This window comes from Neophocaena asiaeorientalis, unplaced genomic scaffold (genome assembly GCF_003031525.2).
Source record: "Neophocaena asiaeorientalis asiaeorientalis breed wild unplaced genomic scaffold, Neophocaena_asiaeorientalis_V1.1 scaffold131, whole genome shotgun sequence".
NCBI classification, from domain to species: domain Eukaryota; kingdom Metazoa; phylum Chordata; class Mammalia; order Artiodactyla; family Phocoenidae; genus Neophocaena; species Neophocaena asiaeorientalis.
In genome coordinates, this window is record NW_020173201.1 from 2,552,758 (window position 1) to 2,572,106 (window position 19,349).

General features: G+C 37.0%; 1 protein-coding gene across 2 annotated transcripts in view; it reads left to right on the forward strand.

Moving 5' to 3' along the window:
* Window positions 1-19,349, forward strand: part of PRKG1 (protein kinase cGMP-dependent 1) — a 1,182,852-nt gene that overhangs the window by 59,104 nt on the left and 1,104,399 nt on the right. The window contains exon 1 of one of the 2 annotated variants that reach the window (XM_024744835.1): window positions 17,630-18,101. The exons of the other annotated variant lie outside the window; for it this stretch is intronic. Within the exon in view, the coding sequence (XP_024600603.1) occupies window positions 17,791-18,101 (311 nt within the window). The 5' untranslated portion in view covers window positions 17,630-17,790. Of the gene's footprint in view, window positions 1-17,629; window positions 18,102-19,349 lie in introns of those variants that run through there. 2 annotated transcript variants of the gene reach the window in all.

The window sequence follows — 19,349 nt, forward strand, 5'->3', positions numbered from 1 at the left end:
TCCTTGGTTTTTTTTTTTTTTTTTTTTTTTTTTGCGGTACTCGATCCTCTCACTGTTGCGGCCTCTCCCATCGCGGAGCACAGGCTCCGGACGCGCACGCTCAGTGGCCATGGCTCACTGGCCCAGCCGCTCCTAGCCGCTCCGCGGCATGTGGGATCCCCCCGGACCGGGGCACGAACCCGTGTCCCCTGCATCGGCAGGCAGACTCTCAACCACTGCGCCACCAGGGAAGCCCCTGCTCATGAGTTTTATTTCTGTTGTTGCTTGTAGCAATGCTCACTTATTTTTATTTTCTTCTATTTTTTTTATATAAATGCAAAATATATCCTAACGTTGAACATTTGTGTTGTCCGTTTTGGTATATTATAAATAATGTTTTCACAGATATTCTTGTGCACATCATTTGGTGATAACATGTACCTAATTTTCTTGGTATATCCCTAAGATTGGCATTTCTAGATAAAGGGATAGCCATATGTTCAGTTTAGGTAGAAATTGCTACAGTTTTCCCCAGTGGCTATAACCGATTTATACTCTCACTGGTAGTGCATGAGACTTTTCATTATTTTACAAACTCTCTAACATTTGTTGTGATTTTTTTTTTTCAATTTTAGCCATTTGGGTAGGTATGTAGTGATACCTCATTGAATTTAATTTACATTTCCCTGTGAATTAATGAAATTGAGCAATTTTTCATATGTTTATTTGCTATTTGGATAACCTATTTTGTCAAAATACTTGAAATTTTCAAGTTTTTTGCCAATTTCTCTACGGGATTATCTGTCTTCTGAATTTTAGGAATTCCAGAGGTAGTCTGAGTATAAACGTTTTGCTGATTAAATATATATTGCAAATATCTTTTCCTATTTTGTAGTTTGCCTTTTAACTCTCTTAATAGTGTCCTATTTTTAAAATAAAATTTATTTTTTAGAGCACTTTTAGGTTCACAGCAAAATTGAGTGGAAGGTACAGAGATTTCCTATACACCCCTTGCCCTCACATTTACAGAGCCTCCCCTACTATCAGAATCCTGCACCAGAGTAGTGCATTCGTTACAACTGATGAGCCTACACTGACACATCATTATCACCCAGAGTCCATAATTTACATTAGAGTTCATTCTTGGTGTTGTGCATTCTATGGGTTTTGACAAATGTATAATGACATGTATCCACCTTAATGGTGTCTTTTGCTCAAAAGAATTCCCTAGTTTTAATATGGTTCATTTCATGAAATTTTTTCCTTGTGGTAAGTGCTTTTTGCATCTTAAGACATCCTCTCCTAGTCTAAGTTGATGAGTATGCTTTTCTATGTTATCTTTTAGAAGCTTTGTATTTTATCTTTCACATTTCGATCTACAAATCACCTGGAATTGAATTACTGTGTATGGTATCAGGAAGGGTACAAGATTCATTTTTTTCATATGGATAGTTGATTAATACAGCTCTGTTTATTGAAAAGACTGTCTTTTGTGTAATGACACATTTGTTGTAAATCAAATGGCAAAAATATGTAGGCTTATTTCAGGACTCTATATCCTAGTCTGTTGAACCATTTGTTTATCTCTACACCACTACCACACTCTCAATTATGCGGCTTTATAGTAACTCTTGATATGCAGTAGTGTATGTCCTCCAAATTTGTTCTTTTTCAATACTCTTAGCTGTTCTTATTGTTATGTAATTCCTTATAAATTTGGGAGTTTCCACGGAAAAAGTTAAAATTTTGAGATTGAACTGAAACTTTGAATCCACCTAGAGAGAACTGACACTTTTACAATTTTGAGTCTTCTAATTTAGGAACATGACATAACTTTCCATTTATTTATTCCTTCTTTAATTTTCTCTCAATAATTTGTTGAACTGTTGTGTGTAGAAATCATTTAAATATTTCATTAATTGCATTCCTAGATATATGTTGTATTTTGCAGATATTAAAAATGGTATCATTTTGAAAAAATGTTTCTTTGCTTATTGCTGGTATAGAAAAATATTATTAATTTTTAACATTAACTTTTTTTTTTTGGGCGGTACGCGGGCCTCTCACCGTTGCGGCCTCTCCCGTTGCGGAGCACAGGCTCCGGACGCACAGGCCCAGTGGCCATGGCTCACGGGCCCAGCCGCTCCGCGGCAAGTGAGACCCTCCTGGACCGGGGCACGGACCCGCGTCCCCTGCATTGGAAGGAGGACCCTCAACCACTGTGCCACCAGGGAAGCCCTAACATTAACTTTTTATACACTTACCTTGCTAAAGTCACTTATTCTATTTGTCTGGAATTCTACGTACTTGAGTATGTAATATTCTTTCCTAATCTATATGCATTTTATTACGCTTTCTTACCTTATTTCAGTGGCCAGGACCTCGTTTATAATGTTGAATAAGAGGACTGATAATGGGCATCATTTCTTTTTGTGATGTGAGGGGGAACTCTTTCAATATTTCACCAGTATATGATGAAGTTTCTTGTAGATTTTTTTGGTAGATATCCTCCATCAGATAAGTACCCTTCTTTGTCAAACTTTTCAAGATTATTTAAAAATCATAAATGGATATGGAATTTTATCAAATCCTTTTCTGTATCTGAGACAATTATTGTTATTGATTTCTACCTGAATTCCACTGCAATAAGAGTACATGATTTCAATCCTTTGAAGTTTGTTGAAACTTGTTTTATGGCCTGGAATATGGTCAATTTTAATAAAAATTGCTTATGCGCTAGAAAATAATGTGTTCTGTAATTTTGGAGTGAGTGTTCTACATATTGCAATTAAGTTTGTTAAATATGTTGTTCAAATCATCTATATCCTGATTAATTTTCTTTAAATATATTGTTCAAATCATCTATATCCTGATTAATTTTCTATCTCCTTTTCTATCAGTTATTGAGAGCAATAAGTTGAAATCATCTAATAGGATTGGGAATTTGTGTATATCTCCTCTTAGCACTAGGAATTTTTACTTCACATGTTTTGAGGCTGTTATTAAGTGCATATAAATTTAGAATTATAGTTCCTTCATGATAAATCAATCCTTTTATTATTGTGACATGTTCCTCTTTATCTCTAGTAATACTTATTTTCTTAAAATTTTCTTTGGTATTAATAGGGCTACATCAGCTTTTTTTTCAGTTTGTGTTTAGTTTGTACACCTTTTTTACTCTAAACCATTCTGTTTTCCTATATAAAAATTGTTTCTTGTAATGTGTATATACTTGTTTTATTTTTAAGTTCATGCAAACAATCTGTCTCGTATTTGGAGTATTTAATGTTTACATTAACTTAAATCTGTTTGTGTTCTACTGTGTCTCCTTTTTCTATTTAAGTTTTTCTCTCTTTTTTGCCTATACTTGAATTAATAAATTATTTTTATTATTCTGTTTTCTATTCATCAATATTTCATTTATGCATTTTATTTCTTTTAGTAGTTACTCTATAAATTACAACATGCAATGCATCCTTGAACTAGCAAAATTAAATTAATGCTTTTATTACTTCTCAGGCAGTACAATGACTTAACAACACTGTTAACTCTATTGGTCTCCTTCTATCTCTCATATTATTGTTGTCAGATGTTATTATTTTGTACAGTAATCATTCATATAGATTTAACATATTTATTCTTATACTTATTTTTTCCTTCTGTCTTCATGCTTTCATCTAATTTCAGCTGATTTTATTTTCTTTCTTCCTGAAGAATGTTTTTTAGTGTCATCTTTAGTGTGAATCTGTTGGTGACAAATTCTCTGGTTTTTGTTTCTCTGAAAACGTATTTACTTGCTTTTATTTTCAAAAGATATTTTTGTCAAGTATAAAATTCTAGGTTGGCAGTTTTGTTTTCTTCTAACCCCTGGTGACTACCATTCCATTGCCCTGAGGCTTTCATTGTTTCAATGGAAAAATCAACTGTCATCTTATTGTTGTTCCTTTGCATGGGATGAGTATTTTTCTCTGTCTGCTCTTAAGAGTTTTCTCTTTATTATTTTATTATGATTATAAGTAGTTTTACAATGATATATCTAGAGGTGTGTGTGTTTGTGTGTCTCTTTGTGTTTATTATGCTGGTGGTTTACTGTGCCTCTTAACATCATGGCTTGATATAGCTTTAATCAGTTTTGGAAAATGCATAGCCATTATTTCTTCAAATATTGCTTCTGCCCTATTCTCTCTTTCCTCTCTTTTTGGGACTCTTATTATATATAGATTAGACCTTTTCCCTATTTCCCTGCATCTCATATCATTTTTTTCTGTATTTTATTCATTTTCTCTATTTAGCTATTTTCTTTGGACTTTTCTTCTTATTTACTAATTCTGACTACTGTTGTTAAATGTTACTGCAGAATTATGAAAATTTAGTTACTCTTTTTTTCAGTTCTAAAATTTCTTTCATAGTTTTCAGTTTTCTGTTAAAGTTACCAACGTTTCCGTCATATTTCTAAGGCATATTTATCACAATTATTTCAAAGTCCATATCAGATAATTCCAACACCAGGATCTCCCATCAGTCTGCTTTTGTTTTCTTCATAGCTTTAGGGTATGTGGTATTGTCTCTGTATACCAAGCTGTTTTTGATTGAATTCTGGATATTGTACATGAAAAATCATAGAGATAGGGCTTCCCTGGTGGCGCAGTGGTTGAGAGTCCGCCTGCTGATGCAGGGGACACGGGTTCGTGCCCTGTTCAGGGAAGATCCCACATGCCACAGAGCGGCTGGGCCCGTGAGCCATGGCCGCTGAGCCTGCGCGTCCGGAGCCTGTGCTCCGCAACGGGAGAGGCCACAACAGTGAGAGGCCCGCGTACTGCAAAAAAAAAAAAAAATCATAGAGATAATTTGAGGTTCTGGGTGATGTGATCTTCCTCCAGTGATGATTTACTTTTGCTCTTGACAGGCAGGCTGATGAGGGGCATGTCACCTTAGTCCAGTTATGAATTGAGAAGATTTGAAGATGAGTTTCCATCTTGATGAGTCAGTTAAGATTTAGCCTTATGGTTTTGAAATGGTTGGACTTGGACTCCAGTTTTTGTCCCTTCAGCTCCATGAGACTTTTAGAACCTTTGTTGGACTTCTTAGCCTCAGCTTCTCATCTGTACTATTATTTAGCTTCTTAGGAGTGTTTTGCAATTGGTAAATGCCTCGAAATTTACCAATTTGCCAATGAATGTTGGCTTGAGCACTTTTTTTCTCTGAGATATTAGCCCTTCAATTCCTTACTGCTTAGAAATTTTCCAGTGCCTTAAACATTTTTTTTTTGGCCCAGCTTTTCTAGTTATTCTTGGTGGGAGGGTTGGTCAGCAACAAGCTAATTCTTTATCACTAGAAGAAGAGTTGATAAAAGCTTTTAATAAATATCAGACAACTAGTATCTGATTGAAACATGAAAGGTTTAAAAGAAAAGAACAAATAGGCTATTAATTTTGATTCATGGTAGTATTTTAAATTTTGATAATTTTGATAGGCGGATCTGAAAACTAATATTTTAGAATGTCAATGTGCACTTTTAGAGAAACATTAATATTTATTTGAATTCTAACTTGAAAAAAATTGGGTACACTTTATTACCGTTAAGAGTGTGCCAATTGTTGGCTCTTATGACGATATTTTTCCTTGTTAAGACTAATGTTAAAAGGTGATCAACATTACCATTTATTGTCAGGAAGTTAATGAATACTTCACATTTCAAGTGTCTTGCTAAGAGTCATTATTTTCTAAATTAGTTTAGTTCCAGTAACTGTATAAATGTCAAGTTTCCGTTTGTATTAGTAAAGAAATTCTAACAAATAGAGGTCATTTGAGGGTCTGCTAATTAATGCCAAAGGAAGCCAATGTGATTTACCTGACAATATGATTTACTTTTATAATGAATATGTTAAACATATACAGTGCTCTGCTCATATGGAATAGAAAATGTGAACAGTAGAGGGTGCAATTGTACCTTTAGTTCTGTATTTTAGCCCTTAGAAATTAGTGTTTAATAGCTGAGAGAAAAATTTGAAGAATGTACTGTTCGCTGAAGCTGTACACTATTTATGGAAGCGTGTTTAAAATAAAATAATCCATGTAAAGTAGAAGTATAAATTTCACAATCATGTAATACTTTTCTTAACCTTGCACTTTTAGAAAGTGACAAATTTAAATCTCAATTAGAAACCATTTTCTAAAAAATATTATATTTATCTGAATAAAGAATTTTTTTTTTATAGAGAGAGAGGTAAAGCATACATATCTCAATAAGATATTTTTCTTTTATAGAGCTTAATTACTGTTAATCACAGATATTTTTTCCTCTTGGGAAATACTGCTTCCAAAAGGATTATGTCTATTGATAACTGCAACACCACGAGACTCCTATTTCTTAAGAAAAAAATATAAATAAGACCCACTAGAAATAAATGATGCAATGTCAAAAGAGTTCTTACATTCAAATAGTTATTAACACAGCTTTTATTGAAGATCCAGAAGTTTCAGACAGTTGCAAATCAGAAACTTAGATTTCCATTTCAACCCTGAAGCAGCATTATACTATGGCAGCGCAAAGCTTCATTTATATAGATTTGTGGGGATATGTGTGCAAAGCTTTGAATCCGTATCTCCAGGTTAGACTCTCTTCCATAGCTAGGGGTCTCCGTTTGTTTTTTCATAGGAAAAGTTTGGGCTTAGGTTTCTGTAACTTTGACAAAAATTAGCTTTATCACAAAACCTACATTCCAGTGAAATAAATTTGAAGAACTTAGGAAACCTTCTTGCTGATTTTTTGAACTTACGGGAAACATCTACCAGAGAAATATTCCTTTTTTTTTTTGCATTAACAAACTCTATACTCCTGTCTTTTGGTTCAATTGGAAAGCAATTTAACACTTAGATTATTGCTAACACCCAAAGGTTAGCACTTCAGCGCTTGGCTAGTTAATTGTGGTATTCAGCTTATGCTTTTGTTTGAAGGACCTCTCCTGATATTCTATAGAAAGAGCAAAAGAAAGAACAAGAGAGAGGGGAGGGAGGTGAGTATATCACTTTAAGAATTTAGTTATTGGATTAAAAGTATCATTAGAGATAAATTTGCTTTTTGAACTTCATTTCAATCTGAACTTCCAAAGCCATTGTAAATGAGGTGATCAGACAGAACGTAAGTCTTGGTTAATAATCACTGCATAGGGTGATTACAAGTACTTTAACTGGAAGCATCTGCTTTCAAAATAATATCAACTGAGTTTTCTAAAAAGATGTAGGTATTAAGAAGAACTAGTAAAAACAGGCCAAATCCAAATAAAGCAGTCAGCTTTTTGAAGGAGTAGCTAGAATTTGTGAAGAAACAAAAGAAAAAAATTACAGAATTGCTGATGCTATAGATGCTGCCAGTGTTATATGAAAGAACACTGAACCTTGAAGACAATATATTATAAGCCTCAAGTAAGCAAGACTCTGAGATTACAGCAATTTAAAAGTGCATTAAGAGAGTTGCTTGTGAGGTGTAATTTGAAAAGGTGTTTGGGTATCAAAAAATATCATTTCCTAGAAATATTTCAAGGTGGAGGTAGAAAGCACAGTTATGGGTCTTAATCAGGCAAATACGTGGTTCAAAGAGTGATGTAAATGTTTTTATTTTTTCCTGCAGAAGGAAAACACTTATTTAAACTAAGCCTCTGATTGATTTGATTTATTCCACACAGAACGTGCAGAATTATAGAGAGCCAAAGTATCAATTTTCGGAAAAACCACCATATTGTATTTTTCATGTTGCCTTTTGCTACTGTGTTATAGAGAAATTCATTACCTGTTTTCACTTTTAAGCTGCACTTACTACATTAATATTGGTTATATATATATATACACACACACACACACCCCATATATCACATACACATCTATACACACCTGTGTATGTGCACACACACACACATATTCCAGGCTAATTTTGGTCATAATATTTTAGTTTCAAAGGTTTTACCTAAGTTGATTATTTTAAGTGGTTAGAACCAAATTTGAACTTCCTGTCTGAGGGCAACAGATATCACACATCTTTGCAGGAAGAGCGCAGAAAATCAGTGCTATTTAGAACCCAGACAAACACTTGACTTGCAGAATTCCTGATTGAGACTTCAGATTTAGGACAGCTGCTCCTCAAGGGTAATTATACTGAAGTTTCTGAGGCTTATGATACGTGCATTTCTGAATGACACCCTAGTGAGGGGTGCAAACTCTGAAGCCCATCTTCACATTGCATCAAAGGATACTTAGTTCAGCTTGTTGGTTGGATCTCTTGGTGGAGAGAGGGACAATTTTTCTGTTTATTGATGGTGGTGTGTTGTAAATACTAAATAAATATAGTTGCTGAATTCATTCATTTAGTCCTACCTTTGTCCATTCAATGCAGTTAACAAATATGTAGGAAGGGCCTACTTGTTCTGAGTGTTGGTGGACAAAATAGAGTTCCTTGCTTTCTTGGAGTTTACAGTCTAATGGATAAGGTAGCTATTTAACAAATATCCTTGCAAATAATATATAATTAGAAATGATGAAAGTGCTATTATAAGGGAAAATATTATAGAGATGATTCAGAAGGGTTATCAGAAGAAGTGATATTTGAGAAAAGAACAGAAGATTGAGTTAGTTGAGTTACTGACTCAAAAGATGGAATGTGGTGATCGGGAAGCAGCGGGAATGGGATTTTTGGGTAGTGAAAGGGGATAGGAGAAGGATTTTCCAGGCAGGAAGAGAATGACCAGTGGAAAAGTTCTAAAATGTTGAAATGAAATTGCTCGGTGCCTGGAGATTTATAATAACTAAAAGGTTAGTTTAACACTTATGTAATTCATTATTAATCAATTGCTCTCCTGATTGCAGTCCCATTGTAATTTTCCCTTGAATATTTTCCAACCTGAGCAATAATCCTATGACCCAGCCTAATTTTTAAGAGAGGAAATGTGACTGTGGGTCAAATGGCAATGTCAGTCGTTCCTGTAAGCACCAAATTTGTCATATGCTCATGGTTTTCTGTCATGTCATTGGCTGTGGTGACAGGCTGGGTAAATTGTGGTTTTAAAGGGGAGATACTGGTGGCTGGCAGTACTGTTGGTGGTTCCAGAACTGTATATTCATGCCCCTGATACTGCTGTATATGTAAATACTGATAAGGAATTCCACAAATGGGGAAGGTGCTTGTAGTTTTTAATAAATTGTCTAATTTATCTTTAAACATTAAATACCATATACATTCAGGTTCATCACTTAAAGTATTAGAACAGAGAAAGTCTAGTTGTTTAAATCAACTGTATATATTTATTATATATTTATTTTGGAGATTAACAGTACGCATGGGAAAATTAAAAATTCTGAAAAAATAATAGAGAGAAATCTGTTTTATTGAATTTTTTCAGTGTCTCCCAAACATTTTTGGCCATGGAACCCTTTTTAGTTATACTAATAACCATTTGAAGGAACTAGTATTCTTTTAGTTCATATTTTGAGGAAATACTGGGTTGTAGTGTATGTTCTGATGGGTGAGGGATCTCAGTTAGAGTTACTGGGTTGCTAGCAAAGCTGTCCATTGACCACTGAGTTGAGCTTTTTTACCAGCTGTTACCATATGCTTTTTCTTGGTTATTTGTGTTTTCTTCATCAATTATTCCAATTTCTCACAATTGGCTCTTCCCTCATTCCAGAATATGAAAATTATGTAATGTGTTAATAATTTGCTTATAGATAGATTAGTGATTAAAATATCATATACTTAGAATATTAAAGTACAAAATTATTTTATTTGAAAATATTAATGTAATACAAATTTTAAGTGCTGTGTATTTCAATGCATTTTAAAATACATCTTTACTGTCTTTGTTTTTTTTCCTTTGCAAAAGTTTTGTAGGGTACTCCAGTAGAACATACTAAATGAATAAAATCACATTTTGGCATATTCTAAAGTTAAATGGTCAAAATGTCATTGATCATTAAAAATGTCAAATGGTCTCAGACCAATTATATGATTTGAGGGACTCTAAACAAGTGTCACTGTTTGAATTCTGAGAGTTCACAGTTTAGGTGTTACCTTTAAATTTCTATAAATTGCAGACAAATTTTCTCTTTCTTGGTAATGATGTCTTTCGTATTTTAAGGACTTTTAAAACCCTGTAATGTGAGGACACCTGAGTTGTGTGTCTGGAAAGAGAAAAAGAGAGATGGTTTACTCTATTTCCCCATATAGATCTTTGTCAAATAAGGTGGATGCAAAAAATGCATCCACCTCACGTACCTACCTTTGCTTTGACATAAACGAGGGTTGATTTGGAGAGTGTGGTGGTGTGGTTTATATTTCATACCTGTGAGGCACGTGTGAACACACACACACACACATACTCTCTCTCTCTCTCTCTGTCTCCTTTATGTAATGTAGATCCCTAAAGTAGCAACAAAAGTTCCATATGGTTTGAATATATCGAGAAGCATACTAGAACTAGTTAGACAGTTCAAAGACATTTTATTATATTTTGTTCTCTGCAGCAAATTAAAGTGTTCTGAATTGACTTTAACAACTATTAATTTTTAAGAGATAAGAGGATTTTCATATGAATTGAATCAGCCTTCTATATACAGTATAAATAAATTGGCCAGTGAATGCATATTATAACTTTCAGAACACTATGCTGAGAATTAGGAGACTTGGGTTTTACACTCTGCCTTGGGTGAGTCATTTAACTTCCTTGGCCTTTAACTTGCCTCAAATTTGAAATGAGGAGGTTGAATTACATAATCTCTCTGGTACATTCCAGCTCAAAATTCTGTGATATCCATTACTAGTAGAGAATAAGACCTTTGCTTTGTTTGTTTAGGAGGTGAGGAAGGGTGGGGTGTCAAACCATGGCAGCTGTTGTCGTCAGTCCTTCAGTTCTTTGTATTTTGGGAGTGCCCGTGAGAGGGGCATAAAGTAACTGAAATAATGGACCATGTGTGGAAGTGCTGCTACCGTAGGTGAGTTTCAGTTCTGTGACAGCTGAGAGTTACTTGCTGGGTACTGAGAGAGGGTCTGACCAGTGGACACTGCAAGGTGGAAACGAGCAGTTTTCACCAAGTTCTCTTTGTGCCTAACATCAGCAATTGCTTTTAACCTTCCACAACTAAATTTTTGAAGGTTACCCTGTCATTTTTTCCACTTAGAATTGGTATTTAACATAGATGCTCTTCTAAGGAAGATAGATAGAATTTTGACTGTACTATATTCTATGAAAAACTTAGATGAATTTTTCATAACTCCTTTAGCTCTGATTCTTGAGTAAAGACATTCTTACATATTGCAGTGACTCAAACAGACACTAATTCTTCTGCTTAATACCAACAAAAGTGTAGAAATCCCTATTTTTTATCTATTTGTGTGGGGCATTAAAACCATATGATACTTTACATATTGCTGTTTTGGGCAACTTATTTATTGTATAGGTGTTTGCATGGTTTGTCTGTTAAGTTTAAATTTGAACAACTAATATTTAAAGTATTCTTACCTACCAGTCTGTGCTTTGAAAAATGAATTTTAAAAAATCTAGTCTGGACAAGGGAGAAATTATTCTTTTCTGGAAATACACATTGGGCAAAATGACTGATAATTTCACATTTGGTTACAAATACATAGCAAATAGTGTATGCATCCTTGTTCCAAGGGTAATGCTTTCGTAAATATCAGGTACCAAATTTTGGCCCTAGAATGATATCTATTTGTTTTACCAGCCTACTACTTCATTTGCCTATCATTAGAGATGGACTTCTGGATTTCCATCTCATGATTATATAAAAGTCAAATATCAAGAGTTTCTTTAATTTGAAGCTAGTTAAGTTCATGAGAGTGAAGATTTCTATATGTGTCCCTACTGTATCTGTTTGACTGCAGCTTCCCCTCTCCTCCAAATCTCTGACATTCTCACAGTCGAAACAAAGGTCTTGCCATTTTTCTCTTGCCCAGTTCATTCAAGTTATTTACTGATAAAACCCCGATTCACTCAAACTTCTATTATTTTATTGTTTTTCTTACATCTTAAGTACTTTCCCACCTTACTAATTTTAATAAGTTCGCTAGCAAAGTATGGTTTTTCACTTTTACTTTAAATTTTGATTAAAAAACAAGTGGGAAGAAAATGACCAAGTTATATCAGCTGCTAAATGCTATTTAAAATAAAAGCGACAATAAAAATATCATTGACTCAGAGCTATTCTCCTCTGAGTCACATGCTGTCAAATATGTTTTCAAATGCAAAATTACTTTTGCAAATATTTTTGAATATTTTGTGGGAAATATTGATGCATTGAGTTAGGAAATGATGTACATTTAATATGCCAGAAAAATCACTGAAATGGAATTGAGAAACTAATTTATTAATCGGATACAGGAGATATTATTATGTTGCATTCTCATGCATATATTCACTGGACTTAAAATGCAGTAAAATATTTTGAGAAGAAAGCATTTTAAATGCCGTTTTATGCATTAAAAATGTTTCCATTTATGAAAGAACCACGGAAAACTTAATACTTTTCTTCTTAAAAATCTTTTATTTCTTTCGGTCTTTGGAAATGGTCAGCTGAGTAAAGAGTACAAAGAAATTGTCTTCTTGGTAGATAGTGCATGGATTTCCATGCACATTAGTTTAGGCTGGGGTCCAATAATAACTTACCATCATCTTAAGCAGTGGAATATAAGAATTCATTTCAAGTAATATTAACTATGACACTAATTCGGTATTAAACTCTAAGCACATTAGCAAGTGTGGTACGATGCGCTATTACTTTCCAAGTCTCTGCAGTAAGATTTTCATCATTAACGTTTTATGGTTTTCTTCTTCCTTTTCCATCCAGAACTTACCATTTCGGTAGTATGACTTCTAAACAACTCAACCATTAGAATTTTTACTTATATTCATTTTATTATGCATTCCTGGTGGCCAGATCTAGCCACCAACACAGTAGTAAGAATAATCTAATTTTATAGGACTTAATCAACCAGCAGGAGCATGAATTGTTCTGCTTAATCTATAGGAAGCCAATCTGTCTAAATTCCAGATTTTTATAAGAAAGATAAACCAAAAAGAGAGACTTGAATCCTTGTCTAATTTATCAAAGTATAATTAAAATTCTGTTGTCTGACTCATCTCCCCTTACAGTCCAAAGACAATTCCTGTGGTGTATTATGCATTGAAATGGGATGATTGCTTTCCTAAAACACATTCACACAAACAAATGCATAAGTGGGTTTGTAATGTGCTTAAAATAATAGGTATTATTATGACAGATCTTCCTTGGTTTTACTTTTCTGTCAGTAACTTTGAACACAAAACGTGAAAATATAAAATAGAGAGGTTCTGTTCTGCAATCCTGAATTATATAGGGCGACCAACCATCCTGGTTTGCCCAGGACCAAGGGGTACTTAGGACTTCAGTTTAAAAACTAGGACAGTCCCAAGCAATTTTAATATGAAAACCAGGACAGTCCCAGGCAAATGGGTGCAAGTTGGTAACCCTAAATCAAGATGAAATGGGGCTGAAGTGGAGACAGTTTTGGGAAAAGGAACTTTTAAAAAATCTTTTCCCGCTCTTTTAGGATTTTCCAAATTTCTCCTCTTTCCACATATCCAACCCCAAAGTCAGGCTAGTTAATGTTAAGTAATGTTTTATATCTCGGGATCCAGAACAAGGCATTAGCAACCCTTGGAAGTCCTGCAGAAGGCAATGAAGGGCAGGGGTATGGGATTGAGCTCTGCATCAAATGGTCTTTATTTGAATCCAGGCTTTGATATTCATTGGGTGGGAGATCCTCTGCCTCCCTTTTGTCAAATATAACTGGAAATAATAATAATGTCCAACTCATAGGGTTACATGAACAGTGCCTGTCGTGCATTAAGAGCTCCAGGAAGTTAGTTATTTTTCTTGTGGTCTTGATTAAGAACAAAAGTTTTGAGCAAGCCAGTATGTTTACCAGTAATAGTAACCTTCATATCTAGATTCTTAGGGTTACTTGTTACTTCTAGCAGTTTTCTGCAAGGGGAGGCTTCCATGACCCAAAACATAGCTCATCTATGTTTTGTTTGTTTTTGGTTTTGGTTTTTGCTGTTCAAGACATGTACATGAAATGGCAGAAGAAAATCTCAAACTTAGGACTCCTGCAGGAAATGTAGCACCAGTGGAATGGGCAGCTGGATGATGAAATTATCAGAGTTCTTTTGAGGCTAATTATGTTTTTAGTGTAGGATAATAAATTCTAAAGGCTTTATTTTTTTTAATGGCCAGTGTCATGATAAAGCTGAATTACTGAATGTCTTATTAAGTGATTCTGAGATTCCATTAAGGAAGGTGTGATAATATTTATTCTCAGTCATGAGGGTTGCATGCAAAATTGAAGAGCATCAATGTGCCACAGGTGGGTCTGGCTACTGGTGGAACTTTGCTTCCATCAGAGCTACAACAAAGAGAGACTGCTGAAAGTAGGTTGTGAGTTGACTATGGAATTCTAGTGTATAAATTAAGTTCCTTCAAAATTGCATTGTTCTGTGCTTCAGCATCTAACATCAAGACTTCATCCCAGAAAGGCAGTGGGAGAGCTCAATATATGCAGTTCCACTCCATTCCAAATTTGTGGTAGCCTAATAGCAGGAAGTAGACTTGTGCCTGATCTGTGATATTATAACTTAGCCAATTAAGTTTACTATAAGACATATAGTAAAATCTGTCTGTTGAAATGAAACTACAAAACCTTGATTATTTATGTAAAATTTATTTCCAGCATTTACCAAATACAATGCAAAAGATATTTAAGAAAATATTGGAATCACTCAAAAGGTTGAGATAGAAAACCAGGGTCCCTCAGGATTTAAACAAACAGTCAAGAACAGCATTGAAAAACTTACTTAAAATATTTATTTTGACTTTAAAAATGGAAGGGAAAAGCCTAGAATTCTGGATTTTGCATATACAATTATAAAGTATTTAAGGGCAATTTTACTTTTTCATCGTATAGGCTAATACAACCAAATATGTTCTTACACCTTAAATACCTTTTAAAGTGTAAGTCAATTGTAATAGTCATATTTTCCCAGCTGTTTAGTTTCTTTGCATTTATTACAACAGATTCCTGACTCTCACTATGGGATTCATCAAGGAATATATTTTGTATCACAAGAATTCCATTTAAAATGAAAATGTAACATGGATATATCCTATAGTGGCATGTAGATATGATAGCTTAAATAATGAAAAATATTTACATAACAGTGGGAGAAACTTCACTTTTGTTAAAAAAAACCCAAAGAAACCTGACCTTTTTTTTTTTGGTTGAACTATTTTTTATTTTGGGGGAAAAATGCTTTAGTTTCTTTTATCCTTTTTACATGTAGACAAGCTTTCTACAAATGAAGAAGAATCTTCTCTACTTTGTGCTGCTCAAAGACATTAAGTAAACCCCATTTAAGCCTCAAATGAACCTTAAAACATAACTCTGCTTAGCAGTTGTCTAATGATGTCCCCTATACATTGCTCCTGATATATTTTTAGACATAAACTCTTGGGGCTCCTGGACCCTATAATAGATCTATAGGGAAAAAAAGTCTCATTTAGTTTTAGACATTTTGCCATGGAATTAAAGAATTCCCATAGGTTAAGTAAGATAAGAATTTGGCCTTTTTCCTGGGAGAAGGAAAATGTCACGGACGCTCTTTTAGAATGGAGTCAGTTATACAAAGCCAGAGCACTTCTGCTTGGTTTAGTTTTAATTAAAATCACAATAATTCAGAACTCCTACTTGCTGCTATCAGTATCTGTAAGTTATTCATGTTTATTTTGGGGAATTATCCACTTTATATATTACACTCTGAAAGAAATACACTTCTGAAAATATCCATGCTGGAAAGCAGAAAAATTAAGTGTCATATCATTTGTACTGAGAAAATTAAATCATCATCTGGGTAGAAGAATGTTTAGGACTATATATCCTTTTTCATTTATACTTCTAGTTACAAACAAGTACACTTTAAATCAAAAAGCTTATAAATGTGACATTGACTAGCTGGTTCTGTTCTTTTCTTTTCTCCCCTCCCCCTCCCCATTCTTTTCTTCTTCTTCTTAGATAGAACAGGCTGTGTATTCAATAGCAAAAGTGAGCACTTTTTTGGGGGGGGGAACTGATATATATGTCCTTGGCTAAATTTAGATTCCAGTGAATAGTTCTGGATTGCAATTCAGAATTTTAATTTATTTTCTACCTACTTTGTTTTATTTAGTGTTAAGGAATGGCCAAATAAAGCATCGAGGATTAGAACACGGAGTTCTCAAGAACAGTAATTAGAGGACTGCAGTTAAGATCCTAAAATTTTAAATGATTTGGTGAAGATTTAGGTAAATATGAGGAATTTAAGTAAGTATTATGGAGGATTCTAAACACGATGGGAGAATTACCCTTGGACAGAAAGGATGCTACCTAAATTGTCATCATTTTAGGAAATATTGAGCAGGCAGGGATGGGGTCGGAGGTGGGAGTAGGTGGAGGGGGCGGCACTTTACCACAGCCCATCTAGGATCCTCCTTTTCTTTAAGATTTTCCCTCTTCTTCGAAGTTTGTGTCTTGCCATTCAAGTGGAAGGATACAGCCCTAACGGCTTGGTTGTCAAGGAAGTAATTTCAAAGATATGGTTCCATTTCAGGATGAACTTTTTGGAACTCTGCAACGATTTTGACCCGCCCTGCGCTCCCCGCCCAGAATTCAGTACAAGGAAGGAGCAAGACCCTTCCATAAACTATTCCGCAGACACTGGTTTAAGTGGGAGGGGCAGTGGGGAAGCTGAGCAGCCCTCTGGGGCCCAATCCCGTTTCGACCCTTGCCCCAAAAAGAGTTCATTAATCCGTGTTTGAAAGGAGCGGAAAGGGGAGTCATTCGCAGGAGCTGGCAATGCTGACGGGGGAGAAGAAAATCAGAACTCCCTCCCGCATCCCCAAAGGCGCCTGGATGTGAGTGGAAGTCCCTCCCCTGCACGGATACTCTCTCCTTTCCTGAAAAGCAAGTTTGTTTTCAAGCGTTAGCCACCTGTGTGAGGCGCTCCCCGTGAGAAGGGCTGCGTGGAAGACGCGAGAGCTCAGCCGCAGGCTGGGGAGCCTTTCTTGGTGAGGCTGGCGGTCCAGACACCTGCAGAACTCAGCGCGCTGAGGATGCAGAGCCCGCTCTGCCCTCCCTCGTCGCCAGGATTGTAGCCCCACGTCCTCCAGCCTGGTATGCTCTGGAGCCGGCTAACGCTTCCCGAGTTTGCGCGGGGTCCCCCCGATCCTCTCCCGCCCGCCTCCCCGCCCCCAAAGTAGTCCTCCCGCCTCGCTCCGCCCGCGCAGCCCTCGGCGCGCTCAGAGGTTTATCGGGCTCCCCACACGCTCCGCCGGCTTCCTCCGGCGCCCGGCGTGAGTGACCCGGGCACGCCCGCCGCGGCCTCGGAGCCCCCATCCGAGTCCCTTCTCCCGCTCCCCTGCCATCGCGCTCCTGGCTCTTCTCCCTGGCGCCGCGGCGCCCACCGCGGTTCAGGTTGAATCCCGGTTCGACCCGCCTTTTGGCTCATCCCCGCGCTCAGCCTCACAGCCCGGAGAAGTGGAATCTGCCCTGAAACTCTCGGTGGCTGGAGCCGGGAGACTGGGCATGCTCAGAAGCCAGGGCTGGCTTTGGTCTCAAGTAGGAAGCTTTCGCACTCGGGAGGCAGCAGCGACTTTGGGGAAAGTTGATCGGAGAGGGGAGGACGCCCCAAGACGCGGAGAAGCGGCAGGAAGGAGACCCCGGCAGCCCCGAGGAGCATGGGCACCCTGCGGGATTTACAGTACGCGCTCCAGGAGAAGATCGAGGAGCTGAGGCAGCGGGATGCTCTCATCGACGAGCTGGAGCTGGAGTTGGATCAGAAGGACGAACTGATCCAGAAGCTGCAGAACGAGCTGGACAAGTACCGCTCGGTGATCCGGCCGGCTACCCAGCAGGCGCAGAAGCAGAGCGCGAGCACCTTGCAAGGCGAGCCGCGCACCAAGCGGCAGGCGATCTCCGCTGAGCCCACCGCCTTCGACATCCAGGATCTCAGCCATGTGACTCTGCCCTTCTACCCCAAGAGTCCACAGTAAGCAGGGGTTACGCTCCGGGTCCGTGTGGCACCCTGTCGGTGGGGAGCTGCGGGTCTCTGTATTGTCTGTCGGCCCCCGCCCCTCCCGCTTGCCGTGTCTGTCCTCATCCTCAGAAATGTTTCATTTTAACGGGCACTTCTGGCGGGGCTGTGCACGTTTCTCAGAGTCAGACTCACTGCACCTACGTTGCCTTCGTGTCTTTGTCAGATGTCAAGCTATTCTTTCTTTTTTTTTTTTTAATAAACATATACATTCATATAGGCCCCCTACTGTACGTAGAGTTTGAATGCGCCCCCGGTGTGCTTTCTGCTGTGTATGTGTGAGTGTGAGAAGAGGAATAGAAAGCCCCGTCTCCCAAATGCCCTGGCAAACCTGCCCAACCGGAAAATCCTAACTGCAGGCTCATCAGACTTGAAATGAAATGCGTCTGCTATCACCCTTACTTTCTTTTTGGCGCTTTTGTGGCGCTCCCGGATTTCTCTACATGCCGGCGTTTCTCGCTGGTACCCTTCGAAGCTGATGTTCTGGCATCATCAAAGTGTCAAAAATAAGCAAATACACATAGGAAAGGGAAGATTTTTTGATTTCCAGAATTCGACGACATTTACAATCCACAAGTGGAAGCCTAGTCTGTTGATTTTTAAAAAAAATATTTTTTTATATAACATCAGGGAGAATATTGCTTATTTTCCTTAAGGAATTTATATAATGTTGCTAATGGGGTGCCTCTGTCTCCCAAGAGGGTTGCATGTTTCTAGGGTCAGATACAGAGAAGTACACATATCTTTATTGACAACGTGGGCACATTGTTTGCCTTACTCCTGGCTTCTGAAGCAACTACTCTGGTATTGTTCTAGCATTTTAGACAACTGTGTAGTTCTGATGTCAGTGGGCTTCACAACTTGGGTGGGAAAATTGAATGAAGCTTGTTATACACCACTCAACTCAGAGTTCTTATGGAGAGTAAAGTGGCAGGAGCATGAAGTTAATATGGAATGAGCACCCAGATTAATGGTATTTTAAGTTAATAATGACATAATCGATAAAACGAAGGGTTTTGATACTCTATTCCTAACAGCATCACGTTGGCTGGATGACACGTGTTACATAATGATATGAGGTCCCTGGGAACCCTTCACTTTATAAACACAAAGATTTAATATAAGGAGAAAGAGTATTTGATTGTCTCCATCTGTATTTATTGGATGTGTGTGGGGGGGTGGCTTGTGAGTAGGTACTAATGA